General features: G+C 41.3%; 1 protein-coding gene across 1 annotated transcript in view; it reads right to left on the reverse strand.

Annotated features, from left to right (window-relative positions):
- The window catches only part of LOC134615239 (proton channel OTOP3-like), a 43,826-nt gene that overhangs the window by 8,386 nt on the left and 15,565 nt on the right, over positions 1–19,875 (reverse strand). The window contains exons 4-7 of the mRNA XM_063459726.1: positions 11,087–11,220; positions 9,004–9,062; positions 7,325–7,434; positions 1,993–3,185 (exon numbers count right to left, since the gene is read on the reverse strand). Coding sequence (XP_063315796.1) covers positions 1,993–3,185; positions 7,325–7,434; positions 9,004–9,062; positions 11,087–11,220 — 1,496 coding nt within the window. The remainder of the gene's footprint in view (positions 1–1,992; positions 3,186–7,324; positions 7,435–9,003; positions 9,063–11,086; positions 11,221–19,875) is intronic.

Below are 19,875 nucleotides of genomic sequence, written 5' to 3' on the forward strand. Positions count from 1 at the left end.
CAGGGTAGAGACGAAGCTGGGTCCTTATAGGCAAGGTTCTTCAAGATAGCGAAACACTTTTTTATATGGTTGTGCCTAATCCATTAGGCCACAAAATACGAGTGCCATGCTCAACCACCCAGATGGGGCCTGAACCCACAACAGGGTAAAACAAAACTCCCAAGGAAAAAACAGGCACAAAAGAAATAAACACGTGGCAAACTACCAGTAATCTGTATAAATAAACACATGGCAAACTACCAGTAACTACCAGTAATCTGTATAAATAAACACATGGCAAACTACCAGTAATCTGTATAAATAAACACATGGCAAACTACCAGTAATCTGTATAAATAAACACATGGCAAACTACCAGTAATCTGTATAACTAAACACATGGTAAACTACCAGTAATCTGTATAACTAAACACATGGTAAACTACCAGTAATCTGTATAACTAAACACATGGTAAACTACCAGTAATCTGTATAAATAAACACATGGTAAACTACCAGTAATCTGTATAAATAAACACATGAAAAAACTATATTATACAGTATTGTAAAGGAAAACATTCCCCAAAGAAAATAAAAGAGCCAGAAAGGCACATAAATCTCACAACCAAGCATAGTTCATAACAATCATAAATAAATCACACTAAATCCCAAAGCCACCCACTAGAAGCAGGAGGCAGTGGTACTCTGACCTGTTCTGATGCAGAGCAGCAAAGAAAGATGAAATGGTGGCTTAGGAGGAGCCTTATATTTTTAAGTTTTATGTTTAACCTTATGTTTTTGTCTTTGGTGTTTATCTCTCTATGTTAATGTGCTGCTGTGGAGTTCTAGTAAAGAGAGACTTAAGCAAATATGAAGCCTCCTGTCATGCTATAAAATTGCATTAGGCTTGTCAGTAAAAGCAAAAAAAAAAACAAGAAACCACTGTGGTACTCTGCAGATGTGGCCAAAATAGTAAAAAACAAAAAGTTAGAATTGATTAATTATAAAAAAAAAAAAAACAGAGTGAGGAAGATAGACAGATCTATAAGGTTAGGCAGAAAGAGGCTAAGCAAGCTATAAGAGTCTCCAAAGCACACACAGAAGAGAAAATAGCACAGTCAGTAAAAAAAAGGGACACAACATTATTTAGATATATAAATGAGAAAATGAAAGTAAAACAAGGATTAGTTAGATTAAAATCAAAACAAGCAAGGTATGTAGAAGAGGAAAAAGGTCTAGCTGACTGCCTCAATTAATATCTATATAGAGTCATATCCTCAACATCTGAGGAAAGGGATTTAGGGGTGATTATTTCTGATGACTTAAAGGTAGGCAGATAATGTAATAGAGCAGCAGGAAATGCTAGCAGAATGCTTGGTTGTATAGGGAGAGGTATTAGCAGTAGAAAGAGGGAAGTGCTCATTCCATTGTACAGAACACGGCACATATGTAAAGCCTTTTTGTTTGGTTAGTTTTAGCAACAACTACTTATCACAAGGTCAGGATCGATTGTAGGCCAAGTGACAGCCATGACAACAAATAACCTCTTCTTTTTTTGAGCAAGAAAAATTTACAGAAGTGTAGAATAGAGGAGTACCAGCTTTATCGAGTAAAAGTATCAATACACAACATCTACTTTTGGTCTTTTTCCAAGCTAAAAAAAGATTTATATAAATGCACTCTCTTTTCAAAACCATTTGTATACATTTAGTCATACAGTTTGCATCCAGGGAATCTGTATTCCCCAAAATACCAGCATATTCCTCACAAATACCCAGTACTGTGTTCTCTGACCATGAATTATCTGGTGTATGTTACAAAATTGTCAGTTCTCATTCCCTGGTATTTTTTCTGGACCTGTTGGAATTATTGAAGCATGCCATTTTTCTATCACTTATACTCTCCCAATATAACAGGACATTATTAACAAATACATGAGAAGAACAGAAATTGTGAACGCTGATATCACCCAACAATATTGTTGTTCTTTCTTTCTTTTAACAGTTGACTCACCATGATATTGCTAAGAACCAACAAAAGTGAAATCTCTTTAACAGTTCTGCGACTGATGCTTAAACTCCCAACACTTTGTAGATAGGCCAGGGATACTCTTCGCATTTCCACAAGAGACATTCGTCGTGGGGGGTCTATCTCTTCTTCTGAGTCTTCATTAACTATGATTGGATTGGTAGTTTTTTCATGTTCACCTCTCATGCACTCAATGATGAAAATATTTTGTAATATATGCTGCAGTATCATAAGGATAGAGTATGCGAGGCTGAGACCATTTATCAGATTCCAGGGATTAGTTGCCAATATGGCTACAATGGAATAGTATGAAATGGAGAACTGGCCAAGAGCAGCTCCCAACAGCAAGATAATCTCAAGGCTGCGAGTGTAGTTCTTACTTGATCCCAGTCTGATATGGCAGTTTTCCTCTGGCTTTTCATCAACCACTTTGTGTCTATGCTCTGTTGTCCTCCCTCTGTGCCTTGGGTCTCTTTGCTGTCTTTTACACTCCTCATCTGCTCCATCTGTGTGCTTCACCATCTCAATGTGATTTTCTCTGTGTTCTGAATGCATAATGTGTTCATCTCTTTTGACCACTTGCCGCTCTAGATCCAGCTCCATCTGTTCTTCTGTTATCTGCTTCCTTCCAGCATTGTATGGATTGTTTTCCTTAACCACTTTCCTTTCCTCTTTGTCTTTCTTCTCCGGTTTTCCACTCTCGTTGGTCTCCTCTGATGTGCATTCCTTTTCATCTTGATGAATGTGCTGTTCCATTTGCTCATTACTGTCCTTTCCTTTGCCCTCCTCTTGGCCAATACTGTGGGCAAGGATGCCAACAACACAGCAAACTACCATGATGGTAAGCACAATGGTGCTGTATGTATAGTATAGTAGGTAGGACGTTGGAGGTACAGTCCCGACTGAAACCTGGATCTGATAGAGAATGAAGACACATATTCCTATTAACAAAATTGCAAGTCCCAGAAGAGGACCATACACCACCCCACTCAAACGGAAGCTAGATTGTTCTGAACCACTTGTAAGATGCTCTATTCTTCCAACATTTTTCCACATGATGAAGAGCATAGATGCGCAGGTTAAACTGTATTCCGAGTTAAAGGGGTAGAGTGTCACATATCCCTGCTGGAAAGTCCAACACAGAGAAAAAGCTGGACATGAGCAGGAGGTGTTCTCATCTGTAGAAAATAAAGGATGGAAATAAAACATGGCTACAAATGCATGAAAATGCATTTAAATATTGTGTACCGTTACAGATATGTTCTGTAACACCATAACCTGTTTTAAGTATGCAGCTCTGATAGGAACACTGTAGAGCAGGAAATTAGATACTGCATTAAAAATATGCAAAAAAAAGTGAAAAAATTAAAGGGTAAAAACCTTTATATGTTCTAAATTATCAGCATTTACACAAGCATGCGTCTGCAGCATACAGACTCCTCACAGACCAAGAAGAGGCTACACCAATCATAATCCTCTCATTCTCATCTAAGAGATTTGTTTTAATCCCATAAACTCCTACTTAGCCAAGATTTGTGGGATGCAGAATTTAACTTTAAGCAACAAATAAGTTAATTAGATCTGATGTCTACCTGCTCAACAGTTTTTTTTTGTTTTTTTATACAAGTCGGTAAAATGAGTTTATTACAAGCTCTGTGCTGAGACTCAGTAACAGAGGAACTCTGTGCATCATTATTTATGCAATGAGCATACAGTCATTATGTGGTTTTGGTGGATAGTGACCGTTAAAGATGGAACAGGTAGAAAAGCATGCAGGCCATTTTGTTTTCCTTGATATACTGATGGTATAGTCTCTGTATCCTAAGATACTTTGTATTAATGTTGTGACTCATTGACCCACCCACCGCTTTGCTGCAAAAAAGTTAAATTAGATATTTACTTAGTATGCAGGGCCGGACTGGGGATACAAAGCAGCCCTGGAAAAATAAATCTATGCCAGCCCCATAAGTCATTGCGCCATATATTGCCGCATGTAATATGTAAGGCTATGTCTTGCAACCCCAGATTGATTAATTATATATATATATATATATATATATATATATATATATATATATATATATACATACACACATATATATATATATATATATATATATATATATATATATATATATATATTGCTTTTTCTTATATAATATATTGGTTCTTTCAGAGTAAAACATTTAATTATACAGTAAGCATACTCACATGCAGACACAGACAGACAATCTCACTGACACACACAAGCTCATTGATACACAGCCCCATAGACAAACAATTTCACTAATATACATAAGCTCATTGACATAAAAACACAAGCTCACTCACTAGCAGACACACACACACACATATGCAAGCAGCAAGCTCACTAGCAGGCGCACACACACACAGCTTAATGTAGTGGTTCTGATGTCTATAGCCTGTCCCTGCAGGCTTTTGAATGTAAACACTGACTTTTCAGAGAAAAGGCAGTGTTTACATTGCTTCCTAGTGACACCTCTAGTGACAGACACTCAGACGGTGACTAGAGGTGCTTCCTGTGTCAGTGCGGATTGGCTGAGATCATCAAGCTTGATGATCTCAGTCATAGAGGCAGAGACCAGCATGATGTTGGAAAAAAAAGGTGAGTAAAACACTATTTTTAAAAACACACACAGACACACCATGACAGACATACATACACCATGACAGACACACACACCATGGCACAGACAGACACACACACACACACACACCATGATAGACACACCGCTACACAGAGACACACACACACACGACACAGACACATACACACACAGCATGACACAGACACACACACAGCATGACACAGACAGACACACACACACACACAGCATGACACAGACAGACAGACACACACACACAGCATGACACAGACAGACACACACACAGCATAACACAGACACACACACAGCATGACACAGACACACACACACACACACAGCATGACACAGACACACACACACACACAGCATGACACAGACAGACACACACATCATGACACAGACAGACAGACACACACACACACCATGACACAGACAGACACACACACAGCATGACACAGACAGACACACACACACACAGCATGACACAGACAGACAGACACACACCATGACACAGCCACACACACACACACACACACACACACACACACACACAGCATGACACAGACACACACACACAGCATGACACAGACAGACACACACACACCATGACACAGACAGACACACACACAGCATGACACAGACAGACACACTCCCACTGACATACATACTTGTTGCTACCTGTGTGGGTTGGTGGGCAGACTGATAGGTGCCCCTCCCCTTCTGTGCCCTCTTTTGCCCCCTGTCCTCCTGTGTGCTTTTTAGCCCCTTTCCCTCCTGTGCCCTTATGTAGCACCCTCCCTTCCTCTGCACTCTTTAGCCCCCCTTCCGACTTGTACCCTCTTTAGCCCCTTTTATGCTCTTCTTTTGGCCCGTCTCCCCTTCCTGTGACCTCTTAGCTCCCTCCCCTCCTGTGCCCTTTGTACCCCCGTGTGCTCACCTTCCAGCCCAGCCAGCCTCCCTGAGGCTCTGAGGGCGGCCGCAGGGGAAGCTCTTCTTGCGGCCACTGAGGGAGCAGGCCCTTCTGGGGGAGCAGGCTGTTCTGTCTCTGCTCCCTCTCCCTCGCGTGCAGCTTAATGAGACCTGGGCCGGAATATGACGTCATATTCCGGCTCTGGTCTCTTTCTAGCGCGCGAGGGAGGGGGAGTAGAGACAGAACAGCCTGCTCCCCCAGAAGAGCCTGCTCCCTCAGCGGCCGCAAGAAGAGCTTCCCCTGCGGCTGCCATCCAAGCTCTCCATGCGGCCGCAGGTCACCCCGGCCCCAGGTGCCGATGGCCCACCGGGAAATTTCCCGGTATCCCGGTGGGCCAGTCCGGCCCTGTTAGTATGAGCAGCATTTGATTGATGAACCAAGTTTGACACAGGTTCTGGAGGTGAAGGTGTATTTAACCCTTTAATGTTACCATTGCTGTTTCCACTTGTGGCAAATACAGCCACTATATATTGTCCTGTATGTATAAACACTGTTAATGTATGTGTATACCCCTTTAAAAGAACCAAGCATGTATGTATTATGTGTACTATGGTTCAGGGGAATGCTAGCATTCGTATGCTGAAGGCATGAAAACCGCCAGCATTCAGGTAATCGGTTCACGAACGGTGAATTTCAACACCATTCGTGAAACGAACAAACTACCAAATGGAGACCACACACAGGAGGCCGTGTGGCCCCCATTAAGGATTGCAACAATGTTGCAATCGGTATTTAAGAGGATTCAGGGTGGGCGTCGTTCGACTACCGACCATGCGGCGGTCGGCCATTTTGGATCCTTTGTTCGTCCAGCGGTATTTGGTCGTCGAGCGCCTGGAACTAAAATCGGCTACTCGATGGCACGAATACCGCTGGACTTCCAAGCCGTTCGGGAGCCCCAGTCTTTCGGTAATGTGGTCTCCTAAGCTCAATCGGTAGTTTGAAGCAAGCATAAGTATAATATGTATTTTGTGCAGCGTTCGGTTATTTAAGCTGGGATCGGAGCGGTACTTTCACGAAATGTGCGCTCAGACCCCAGCTATCTACCGAACGTCCAGCCATGTTAATGTACCGAATATTACCCAAGTTATGGATTTTAAATGTAAATTGTCGGTTCTGCTGCACGAGGGGATAATCCACTTAACTGTATATTCCAGTGGGAGTATCCCTCTCATCCAGCAGTGCCTGATGGGAGAAATGCAATGCATGGTGGGAGAAATGTGGGGAATGCCCCTGCTATGTCATTATGGAAACCCCTTGCATGGGCCCTGCATAAATGCTGGAACTTGGAATAAAGCACTCAGTTGACTCCCAGCCTATGTCTCGTCTAGTTCTTGGGAGGGAAGGATTCTTATTACGCTACCTGGAATATTGTATGCTGTACCTGCCTATGCTGATTATTGCCTGTGTTCCTGTCTACCAGCGGAGACCTTGTGGATTATACTACCTCTCCGCTACACCACTAAACAGCAATGCTTTACATTGACGTATTTAAATAACAAGGCCACTGCACTCAAGCTACTTCATTGAGATGAGTTATTCTGCGTGCCTATAGTGGTTCTTTAAAGAGATCAGACCTCACGCTTATAAGCATTTAATGCAGTGATTAATGAAATCAATCCCATACTATTTGTGTGCACTAACAGTTTTTCACTTGAGCACAAAAAAATTTGAGGAACATAATAATAATAATAATAATTATAACATTTTTGTGTGCTCTTACCTTTTGTTTTGTTCAGTACTAAGCTCTCTTGTTCCCGGTGCACAGAGTCATTGATTACAGCTAGAAACCAAAGTAGCAGGTTGGTGGCCAATGTTAGCATGATGCCACATCTGGAAGTATTAACAAAAATATGTGTCACCAAATTAAAACAATACTTTATAAAAAATCCTTCTAAAATAGCCATGTTCAGCTATTTTTTTCAGAGCAATAACATCCTTTCTTTCCAACTACGAGGTTTACTTTTATTATAGTTACATCAAAAATTACCTTCCTAACCTAATGTCATTGCTCATTTTAATCATACTTTCCAAAATACAGGTTTTTAAACTTTTGTTATCTACCAACAGAAGATGTTATTCTTCAAAGGACACTCCATGCATCATAACCACAGTGTGCGGTAGTGGTTAAAGTGCCAGGAATGCTATGTCTATTGGTAATCTATCAAACTACTAAAATCGGTTTGACACCGAGTTGTGTTGAGCACCTGCACCTTCCAGTCTAAGGTGGTCTGATAAAACGGAAGTTCGGCCACATTGTCATACCAGGTTTAGACAGAATTTTTCTGGCTGTTGTAGCTAACAACTCTTAGGGCAAATCCTCTAAATACACAAATATGGTATGAATAGGCTCCAGCTCCAGAATTTGGGTTCATTTGATGTTTCAGTGCTCACTAAACCTGATTCGATTGAACACCATATGCATTTCATAATATGCACGATATATGAATGTTTAAATTAATCGTTATATTAGTAAAATCAAAATGTCATTAGGCACTCTTAATTTCATGCTGTTTCTACAAACATAACCATCATTTTGTTTTGATCCAGTAGTCCTTAAATTCTCTATATCTCAACCCATTAGAGCTTTCTTGCGATGTTGTGGAACTCGAGAATAGCAAGCATATTTTTGGACTAAAAATCAACAGAAACTTTAAATGAAATCTGTATGGTAGTAACTTTAGAAACATTTGTTAAAGGGACACTCCAGGCACCCAGACTACTTCTGCCTATTGGAGTGGTCTGGGTGCCAACTCTCACTACTCTTAACCCTGCAAGTGTAATTATTGCAGTTTTTTATAAACTGCAATAATTACCTTGCAGGGTTAACTCCACCTCTAGTGGCTGTCTACTAGACAGCCACTAGAGGGCACTTCCTGGTTCCTAGCACAGGAAACCTGTGCTAGAGCGTCTCTGGACGTCCTCACGCTGTGTGAGGACCTCCAGCGTCGCTCATTCCCCATAGGAAAGCATTGAAATGCATTTTCAATGTTTTCCTATGGGGAACGCTAATGCCACGCATGCGCATTAAGTCTCCTCGGCCGGTGAGTGGGATCAGTCTCGCTGACGCAGTCAGAAGGAGGAGCGGAGGGAGAAGCAGCGACGTGGGACATCGTCGCTGCCTCAGGTAAGTTACTGAAGGGGTTTTCACCACTTCAGCAACTGGGGATTGGGGGAGTGGGAGGGAGAGGGGACCTGCAGTGCCTGGAAAACTGATTGTTTTCCTGGCACTGGAGTTTCCCTTTAAATGTATGCAACAAACTATTTTTGTTCTGGTAGTAGAATGGTACCCTGCCTCATAATAAATATGTACCAAATTAAAGTATCTTCTATCTTGTACATTGCATTCCTAAATTTGTTCAGGGATCTAATCCCTGCACATCCTTAAAGCTTCAGTCTTACCTGGTTACATTGTGTTTAACTTGAATACAGTCCTTGCAGGATATCCAGAGGAGGCATGCCTGAGGGAGAGTAAAAACAATGTCCATTTTGTCAGTACAAAATCTGTTATGTTTGCTTTAGTAAGCTGAATAACTCAGAATCTTAAAGCATTAACATATCGGCAAACCTTTGACGTTGCCGACACTAGGTACTACAGTTCCTCTATTTCCCTGATGTAAAGCAAAAGTGTAACAAACAAGCAATATGTGCATTTGTGCTGCAACTTCAAAATTAGGGAAAAAATTATAAATATAAATAGTCACTTACATCGAAAATATATTGCAAATCCAGATATCCGGTTTTGGTATCTTAGTTGCCCATAAACTGAATTACAGGTAGTAGGATGAACCTGCAGTTCCAAAGAAAGTCCAAAAAGCAAATCCATACATGTATAAGTTTAATAAAATATTCCAAAACCATTGCTACAGACCACACATGTGAAAATAAAAAATAAGATTAAAAAAAAAAATAAAAAAAAAAATGTGTTGATAAAGCATCTACGTTCGACGTGAAACACGTCCAGTGTCCCTCTAAATTGTTTGTTTTGTTCCGTCCCCTTATGGACCTAATTAATTTTCTTTTTTGTTAATATATGATCTATTTCACATATATGGTCTGTAGCTATCATTTTGTAATATTTTTTTAAAACTTGTACGTGCATTGATTTGTTTATTGGATTTTTTTCAAACCTACTTGGAATGCGGTATCATTACCCAACCTACCTGTAAAGCAAAAGGGTGTTCCCTTACATCCAGCAGTTGTAGTATATATATAACACAACTTCTCAAAATGTACTGTTAAAAATCACTAATTAAATGAAAACTGGCTCCAAAACAGATCAAGAAAGAACAATACATATTTGCTTTTCTAAAACTTCCATTCATTGCAGGGCATCAAAGTACCAGCCCATGGGTCATTTACAGCCATCTAAATAAAGTAGTGTGACCCCCAGACACCTTCCCAGAATAGAGAGATATGTTTGCATCCCAGGTATGCCTTATACCTTATACCAGATAGCTGATGGCTTGCACAGTGATTGTGTGTAGTTGAGGAGGCTTGCTGACTAACTACAACAAAATTGCTCCTCTGTGTGTATTTGTCTCACTGTTGTGCATTCTTGCCAATCTTGCTGATGGCTAATATGGTGGACTTTCGGTGACCACCAGAAGAAGGATACCATTCAGACTCCATTGACTTTACTTCCAAACTGATAGCCGAATCTGGGCCTGATGGTAAAAATGTGTGTATGTATACAAAACGCCTGAGGACTGTGCCCTGATGGCTTAAGGTAATTTGAAATGTTTTTTATTTATTTATTATTTATATAATTTTTATTCATGTATCTAGCAAAACAACTCACTCAGACAAATCTACAGTTCAGAGGTTTATCACACTAATTATGGCACATACTGTAGTCTCATAAAAAATAATATCAATTCGAGAATATTGTTGATGGACACAAAGGTATTCCTGGTCCAATTTAATATACTTATAGTGTTATATATATATATTAAAGAGGTTCAATTTAATATAGATTCAACTAGCCTCTAAAACACTTTCAAACACCCCCTTAATACAGTTTTCATTCTCTCTGATATAAAATAATGTTTTATAATGTCTGATATAAAATAATGTTTCTTCATTTATCAGTTTTTCTTTCCCAAATAAGTTTTCAATCCTTTTATATATTTCCTTTTGAAAAGCCATCTTAAGAACCTGGTAGTACCCATAACTTTTGCAATTTTTGTATACCCTGCACTAATTGTGATCTGATTCATTAGGCGGGTGAAGAAACATTACGGCTTTGTAACCTACATGGTCCTCTTCTACAGTAAGCCAGCAAGATCCCATCTGAAGTTCTTAGTATGCACTGGGAGGTCATAACTTATCTGCTTTGCAGTCAGGCGGAATATTGACCATACATTCTATAGCATAATGGTTTCATTTGTGTGGAATTACATAAATACAATAAAAAACTTTCCAGGACAAGAGAATCTTTTAACAAAACCATATTATCACATTATCCATATTATTTGTGTGTTACCTGTATGCAGATGAAGAGAATTTCCACGAAAGAAAAAACTATTTCCAATGGTAATTTGCAAGACTGAACCACATCGTAACCAATCTTAAAGATGAACAGAAGAAGACTGCATAGTCCAAAAAGGGCTAGTGAGACTGCAGTAAAAATGGTCAGAGTTAGAGAGATATTGACATTAGATGTTCAGCCCACTGACTAAGCGTATAATGAATTACAAATACATATTTCAGAGCATGTGCAGTCACTTGACATTTGTGATGAACTCTTTGGAGCTTTGCCTTGAACCATTTTTGCCAACTGTGCTGAATTTGGTAGCACGATTCAGGACCATGTTCCACTATCCTAGATCCTAAGTTCCCCAAAGAAAACAATTTAAGTCCATTAATAAAGGGACACTCTTGGTGAGATAACCACTACATAGCCTAATGTAATGTTTATGATCGTATTAGGATATGGATGCAATTCCTTGGTTTTTGTCAAACAGATTCCCCAGTATGACCTGCAATGATAGATTGTTAGTCTAGCCTCTAGCAAGGTTTGCCTGTGCCAGATTGCTGCGTCCCTTTACTGTCTAAACCAAATCCTCATTGGTTTTCTTGGTCAGTGGCAATTTGAAAGCCTATCCTTGTGCAGCTTTAGCATTTCATGCATACTAGTGCAATACAAATATCAGCAGCTGAGGGAAAGGGCTTAGGATGCTGGAGAATCATTCAAATCGTGTCAAATCCGTGTTTGAGCAAAACTGGAGAGATAATACACATAGCATTACAAAACCATATCCACTAAAATAAAATAAAAATACAAAACCAAAACTACAAAAATATGCCATTCGTATACCATGCATATTTGTCACCATAAGCCCATGAGTTAATCTTGTGAAACTATAAAAAGCGTATAAAAAATTGCAATGTAATACAATGCAAAACATGTACTGATACTAAAAAAGTAATGGATAGAGAGTGATGATTAAGATGAGCCTAAATGGGACGGTAGCTTAAATTTTGGCAGTTTTGAATGACAAATGGAGCAGGAGTACAGATTTATATATTTTGGTGCTTACACTAACATCATTATTAATAAGTCAATGATCTGGGAGTGCCTCCAGTACCTTTTCTAGAAATTAAGATTTTGTTAGGGCTCCAGTAAAGCATCACGTTATTTCAAATACATGGATTGTAAGTTTGCCTTTCAGGTGATTTCAATTTATTAAAGTTCCACTATAGTTACCAAAACAACTTTAGCTTAATGAAGCAGTTTTGGTGTATAGATCATGCTCCTGCAGTCTCACTGCTCAATTCTCTTCCATTTAGGAGTTAAAAAACTTTGTTTATGCAGCTCTAGTCACACCTCTCCTAAACACTTTATGTAAAGAGAGGTCTAATGTTTAACCCCTTAATGACACAACTTCTGGAACAAAAAGGGAATCATGACGGAATATATCCGTCGTCTGTCCTTAAGGGGTTAAATTCCTTTATTGCCCAGTCTGTTTCATTTAGACTATCTTATCTCCTTCTCTATCAATAATCTCCTAGATCCTGCATGAGCCTCTTGTGTGTAATTTATGAATAGGGCTGAAGAAACAGAAGGGAAATTGACTTAACTCCTAAATGGCAAAGAATTAAGCAGCGAGACTCCAGGGGCAAATTTGGTTATTTTCATAGTGGCCCGTTAGTCTAGCAGTGAGATCTTCAATTGAGCTAATACAAGAAATTTTGCGGATACATTGTTCACACCACGACTGCCTTCATGGTGCCACACTGTGTTTTTGGTTGCGTACGTTTTTGGTATCAGAATTTATGCAAGCCATTGAAACTAATTCTGGAGCTATTTAAGGCCACACCAGTCATGTGAGGTATTTAGTTTGGCTTTTATTTTGTAATTTTGACTCAACTCTGTTATTGACTACATCTTGGCTCTGTTTACACATTTTCATATAATTCTGTTCCCTGTTTACTCTTTGCAGACTGTATTCTATGATGTCTTAGGTAAGCCAGGCCATTCTAATATGCTTTCTTTGTATAATGTAGGAAATTTTTTGCCAAAGCGTCTTGTGTGCTGGAGTATGCCTACCTTGACATTTATGCCCTAAAATCATGGGATGGGGTAGTAAAATAAGGTTGTTTATATGGCAGATAGTTCACTGATTCCCCTAATGATTACCCCTTAAAGACGGCGGGCATTCTATGCCATCCTTTTTGGGGTGGTTCTGAATGCTGGAGGGTGTCAGAACGTACCCGCCATCCAGGGGACTTACCAGGTCAACGCCGATCCACATTGGCGGTCACATTCCTGGGGTCTGTCTGGGAGCTCAGGCAGCCCCCCTCTGCCCGAAGTGGTCCTCCCAGGCCATGTGATTGTGGCGTCATCGCGATCGCATGACTGGAATAGCCAGCTTGTGCAGTGCCTGCAGGAGAACTGCCTGAGCTCCCAGGCTGTACCCCTAGAGCAGTGATGGCTAACCTTGACACCATAGATTGTTTCTGGACTACATTTCCCATGACTCTAAAAGCTAGCTGAGCATCATGGGAAATTTAGTCCAGAAACAATCTATGGTGTCAAGGTTAGCCATCACTGCCATAGAGCCTGCAAAAAACAGTTTTAAAAATAAGTAAAAGTTAATAAAAGTTTATAAAGTACATAAAAAGCACTTAGATCATATATATATATATATATATATATATATATATATATATATAATATGTGTGTGTGTATATATGTCAGGATCGGGAAAGGGATCCAACACGCAGAATACAAACAGGAGCTAGGTACGTATACCGGACCTTAGAATGGCCGGACTAATGTAAGGAGTAAGCAAAGAATGATCAGAGACAAGCCGAGGTCGAGGGAACGAGAGAGCAGGTAAGCGAGAGACGAGCCGAGTCCAAAGGATAAGAGAGGTAAGCAGGGTAGAAAAATACAAGCCGAGTCAGAACCAAAAAGACAAATAACAATAAGAGCACTGAGTGACCAGACTAGCTAGAACCACGACAGGGCAATGAACCATTATACACAACCCTATTTTATACCTTGGCTCCTTAATTGATGATCCCGCCCCCGACGAGTCCTGATTCGTTGCTCGGGACTTGATTGACAGGTCGGAACGTGATTGTCGTCATGACGTCGGCTACTGAGCGCCGCGTCATAAAAGGAGGCAGAGCAATCGCGGACGGCGTGTAAACGGCCGGGAGGACTGCGAGGATCGGGTGAGTCAGCCCCCCTGAGAGGACGGACGTCTAAGTGTCTCACCTCCTCCGAGGTAGAGACAACAGGTACCCTGACAGTACCCCCCTTTCAGAAACGCCCACCGGGCGGAAGGAACCGGGGCGAGACGGAAAACGAGCATGAAATGCCCGGAGGAGACGAGGGGCATGCACATCTTCACGGACCACACAAGACCTTTCTTCAGGCCCATACCCTTTCCAGTCAACCAGATATTGCAACTTCCCCCGAGAAACACGAGAATCGAGAATGGATTTGATTTCATACTCCTCCTGACCCTCAACCTGAACAGAAGGAGGGGGGGACACAGCGGAGGAAAATCTGTTACAAACCAAAGGCTTCAACAAGGAAACATGAAAAGAGTAAGGGATGCGCAGGGCAGGTGGAAGGGCAAGGCGATACGCAACCGGGTTAATTCGAGCCAGAACCTTGTAAGGGCCTATGTAACGAGGAGCAAATTTCATGGAAGGAACCTTCAAGCGGATGTTTCTGGTACTCAACCACACCCTATCACCCGGGGCAAAAACCGGAGCCACCCGTCTACGTTTGTCAGCGTGTCATTTGAACACCGTGGAATTATGAAGAAGAATTTGTCGAGTCTGATCCCACAACTTCCTCAGATTGGCAACATGAACATCAACCGACGGTACCCCTTGGGAAGGGGAAACCGACGGAAGAATGGAAGGATGAAAGCCATAATTCATGAAAAAGGGGCTAGAACGAGTAGAATCGCAAACGAGATTGTTGTGCGCAAACTCCGCCCAAGGAATCAGACCGACCCAATCGTCCTGGTGTTCGGAAACAAAACAACGCAAATATTGTTCAACCTTTTGGTTGGTGCGTTCGGCAGCTCCGTTGGACTGGGGATGATAGGCAGAAGAGAAATTCAATTTGATGCCCAATTGAGAACAGAAGGATTTCCAAAAACGGGAAACAAATTGGGAACCTCTATCAGAAACAATTTCAGAGGGTATACCATGTAAACGAAAAATCTCTTTCGCGAATATCTCAGCCAATTCGGGAGAAGAGGGCAGTTTAGGTAAGGGCACGAAATGAGTCATTTTAGTAAACCTGTCAATCACCGTGAGAATAACAGTCTGCTTTTTAGAGACAGGCAAATCGACAATGAAGTCCATAGCCAAACAGGACCATGGTTTCTCGGGAATTGCCAGGGGGTGCAAAAGCCCACATGGGGGCGTATGAGGTTGCTTAGTCTTCATACAGACATCACATGCCCCGACGAAATCCCTAATATCCTTACGTAACGAAGGCCACCAGAAGTCTTTAGAAATCAGGGAACACGTTTTGCGTATGCCAGGGTGCCCAGCAACTTTACTGTTATGAAAGCAATGCAGCAGTTCCAGTTGGAGTTCAGGAGGAACAAAGTACCGAGCCCCAGGAACATGTCTGGGAGCCAGATGTTGTACCTTCTCGATCTCGGCAAGCAATGGGGAGTGTATCCTGACACTCGTGTTGGCAATAATATTACACTTGGGAACTACAGAAGACAAAACCGCATCAGACATAGTAGAAGGTTCATGTTGGCGGGACAATGCATCAGCCTTAGAGTTCTTAGAACCAGGTCTATAAGTGAGCACGTAATTGAAATGAGTGAGGAACAAGGACCAACGAGCTTGCCTGGCGGACAAGCGCTTGGCCTCCCCAATATAGGACAAGTTCTTGTGATCCGTCAAAATAGTAACAGGGTGTAAGGTCCCTTCCAACAAATGTCTCCATTCCTTTAAAGCCATAATGACCGCTAATAGTTCCCTGTCACCAATGTCATATCTGCTTTCAGGCCCAGATAATTTCTTGGAAAAAAAACCACATGGATGCAACGGTTTATCCAAACCTAGCCTTTGGGACAAGATAGCGCCTATACCTGTCTCCGAGGCGTCTACCTCGAGTAGAAAAGGCAAAGAGGTGTCAGGATGAACTAATATCGGTGCTGAGGCAAAATGTTCCTTGAGTGTTCTGAAAGCAACGAGAGCTTCAGTAGACCAAGTCTTGGTATCAGCACCCTGTCTAGTCATATTGGTAATAGGAGCAATAATAGAAGAGTACCCTTTAATGAAGCGCCTATAATAATTGGAGAATCCGATAAACCTCTGAATGGCCTTGAGTCCCCTGGGCAATGGCCAATCTATAATAGATTGGAGTTTAACCGGGTCCATCTTAAACCCATCTCCAGAAATAACGTAACCAAGAAAGTTTATCTGAGATTGGTCAAAGCTACATTTCTCCAATTTGCAGTACAATCCATGTTGTAAAAGTTTGCGCAATACCCTTCTGACTTGTCTGTGGTGAGTCTCAATCTCTCTAGAGTGTATTAGTATATCATCCAGATATACAATAACGCATTCATGTTGAAATTCCCTAAGAACCTCATTAATTAGGTCCTGGAATACTGCAGGTGCATTACAAAGCCCGAAGGGCATTACCGTGTACTCATAGTGGCCATAACGGGTATTGAAAGCTGTTTTCCATTCGTCTCCCTGCTGAATTCTCACCAAGTTATAAGCCCCCCTCAGATCTAACTTGGTAAAAATCTTGGAGCCTTTCAGACGATCAAAGAGCTCAGTAATCAAGGGAATCGGATAAGCATTTCTAATAGTTATTTTATTCAAGCCCCGATAATCAATGCAAGGCCGTAGAGTGACGTCTTTCTTATCCACAAAAAAAAAAACAGCCCCGGCAGGAGAGGAAGATCTCCTAATAAATCCCTTGTCTAGGTTCTCACGAATATACTCCTCTAGGACTAAGTTCTCTTTAGTGGATAAAGGATATACCGTACCCCTCGGAGGCATAGTACCAGGCAGGAGTCTGATCTTACAGTCAAAGGACCTATGTGGAGGTAAAGTATCAGCCTTCTTTTTGTCAAAGACTGCCTTTAAATCCAGGTACTGAGACGGTATTTGTAAATCTGTAGATTGGGTAGAATTAATCGGTGCGTCATCTACGCAAACCGGTGAGATTTTCTGTAAGCATCCTCTCTGGCAACCCTGACCCCAGGAGACTATCTCACCCAGTTCCCAGTCAATAATAGGGTTATGCTTCTTAAGCCAGGGATACCCCAAGACTATTGGAACTGAAGGAGATGAGATAAGCATGAGGGATATTCCTTCCTCGTGTAGAATACCAATGGTTAACTTAACTGGTATGGTTTCACGAAAAATAACAGGTTCTGATAATGGTCTACCATCTATGGCCTCAACGGCCAAGGGTGTATCCCTTAGCTGGGATGGGATAGAGTGGTTAGTGACAAAGGCTTGGTCAATAAAGCTTTCAGCTGCTCCGGAATCTATCAATGCCATAGCATTTAGTACTCCCTTCTCCCAAGCTAAAGAAACAGGTAACAGAAGCCTATGATCTTTATAATCATATATATCTTGTCCTTTATAATCATATATAGAGGACAAGATAGAAACACCCAAGGCCTGTCCTCTTGAGAAACTTAGGTGCGAGCGTTTCCCGGACGGTTAGGGCATTTTAGGCGTAGGTGACCTCTTACTCCACAATCCATACACAGCCCCTCCCTTCTCCTGTACTGTCTTTCATCTTCTGAGAGACGAGTGTTACCTATCTGCATAGGTTCTGGGAGAGCTAAAGTTGTAGACTCAGAATTCTGAAAGGAGGGAGCTAGTCTAATGGAAGGTCTACGGGTTCTATCTCGAGTGTTCTGCCTCTGTCTTATGCGTTCATCTATTCGAGAAATAAATGAAATTAAATCTTCCAAATTTTCAGGAAGTTCTCTTGTGGCAACCTCATCTAGAATTTCATCTGATAATCCGTTCAGAAATACGTCCATATAAGCCTGTTCATTCCACTTGACTTCTGCCGCCAAGGATCTGAACTCTAACGCATAATCCACAAAGGTTCGGTTATGCTGTCTAAGACGTAACAGTAGTCTAGCTGCATTGGCCTTTCTTCCTGGGGGGTCAAAAGTCCTCCTAAAAGCAGCGACAAAGGCATTATAGTTATAGACTAACGGATTATCATTTTCCCACAGAGGGTTAGCCCATCTCAGAGCTTTGTCAATGAGTAGCGTGATTATGAATCCAACCTTCGCCCTATCTGTAGGGTAGGTGCAGGGTTGTAACTCAAAATGGATACCTATCTGGTTTAAAAAACCTCGACAAGTATCCGGAGAGCCGCCATAGCGTAAAGGGGAAGTAACACGGGAAGAAGCACCCACTGTGGCTACCTCTAGGCCTGTACTTACAGGAGAGATGGATGGAGTACGCATCTCCTCTGATTGATTACTAGGACGGGATAGCAATGCTTGCAGCGCTAGAGCCATCTGGTCCATTCTATGGTCCATGGCCTCAAATCTAGAGTCAGGAGAACCGACCTGAGCGTTTGTACCTGCAGGATCCATTGGCCCTGTCGTAATGTCAGGATCGGGACAGGGATCCAACACGCAGAATACAAACAGGAGCTAGGTACATATACCGGACCTTAGAATGGCCGGACTAACGTAAGGAGTAAGCAAAGAATGGTCAGAGACAAGCCGAGGTCGAGGGAACGAGAGAGCAGGTAAGCGAGAGACGAGCCGAGTCCAAAGGATAAGAGAGGTAAGCAGGGTAGAAAAATACAAGCCGAGTCAGAACCAAAAAGACAAATAACAATAAGAGCACTGAGTGACCAGACTAGCTAGAACCACGACATGGCAATGAACCATTACACACAACCCTATTTTATACCTTGGCTCTTTAATTGATGATCCCGCCCCCGACGAGTCCTGATTCGTTGCTCGGGACTTGATTGACAGGTCGGAACGTGATTGTCGTCATGACGTCGGCTACTGAGCGCCGCGTCATAAAAGGAGGCAGAGCAATCGCGGCCGGTGTGTAAACGGCCGGGAGGACTGCGAGGATCGGGTGAGTCAGCCCCCCTGAGAGGACGGACGTCTAAGTGTCTCACCTCCGCCGAGGTAGAGACAACAGGTACCCTGACAATATATATATATATATATATATATATATATATGATCTAAGTACTTATATATACACATACACAATCCATTATTCTAAGTGTATTTTATTATTAATATATATATATATATATATATATATATATATATATATATATAATTATTAGTATATATATATATTAATATTAAAATACACTTAGAATGATATTATATATCTCAAATAAAAACAATAAATAAATAAAAACATAAAAAATATATATACTGGTTTAGATTTGTTCTAACTGTATTTTGATATTAATATATATATATACATGTAAATCAAAATACATTTAGAATGGTGTTATAAATACATATATGTATTTATAGATATATATATATACACAAAAAGGATGTGGAATAGGTGGCGCTGTGTAGTATTGACGTGTAGATTGGAAGTAGGTTTTAGCTGCTGTATACACTCTGTGGGTACTCCTTACACCCCGCCACACATAAGTATTATTATTATTATTAATATAATATTTATAGAGTGGCGTCAAATTCCGCAGCGCTTTACAATGGGTGGACGAACAGACGTGTAGTTGCAACCAGACAAGTTGGACACACAGGAACAGAGGGGTTGAGGGCCCTGCTCAATGAGCTT

This window comes from Pelobates fuscus, chromosome 6 (genome assembly GCF_036172605.1).
Source record: "Pelobates fuscus isolate aPelFus1 chromosome 6, aPelFus1.pri, whole genome shotgun sequence".
NCBI classification, from domain to species: domain Eukaryota; kingdom Metazoa; phylum Chordata; class Amphibia; order Anura; family Pelobatidae; genus Pelobates; species Pelobates fuscus.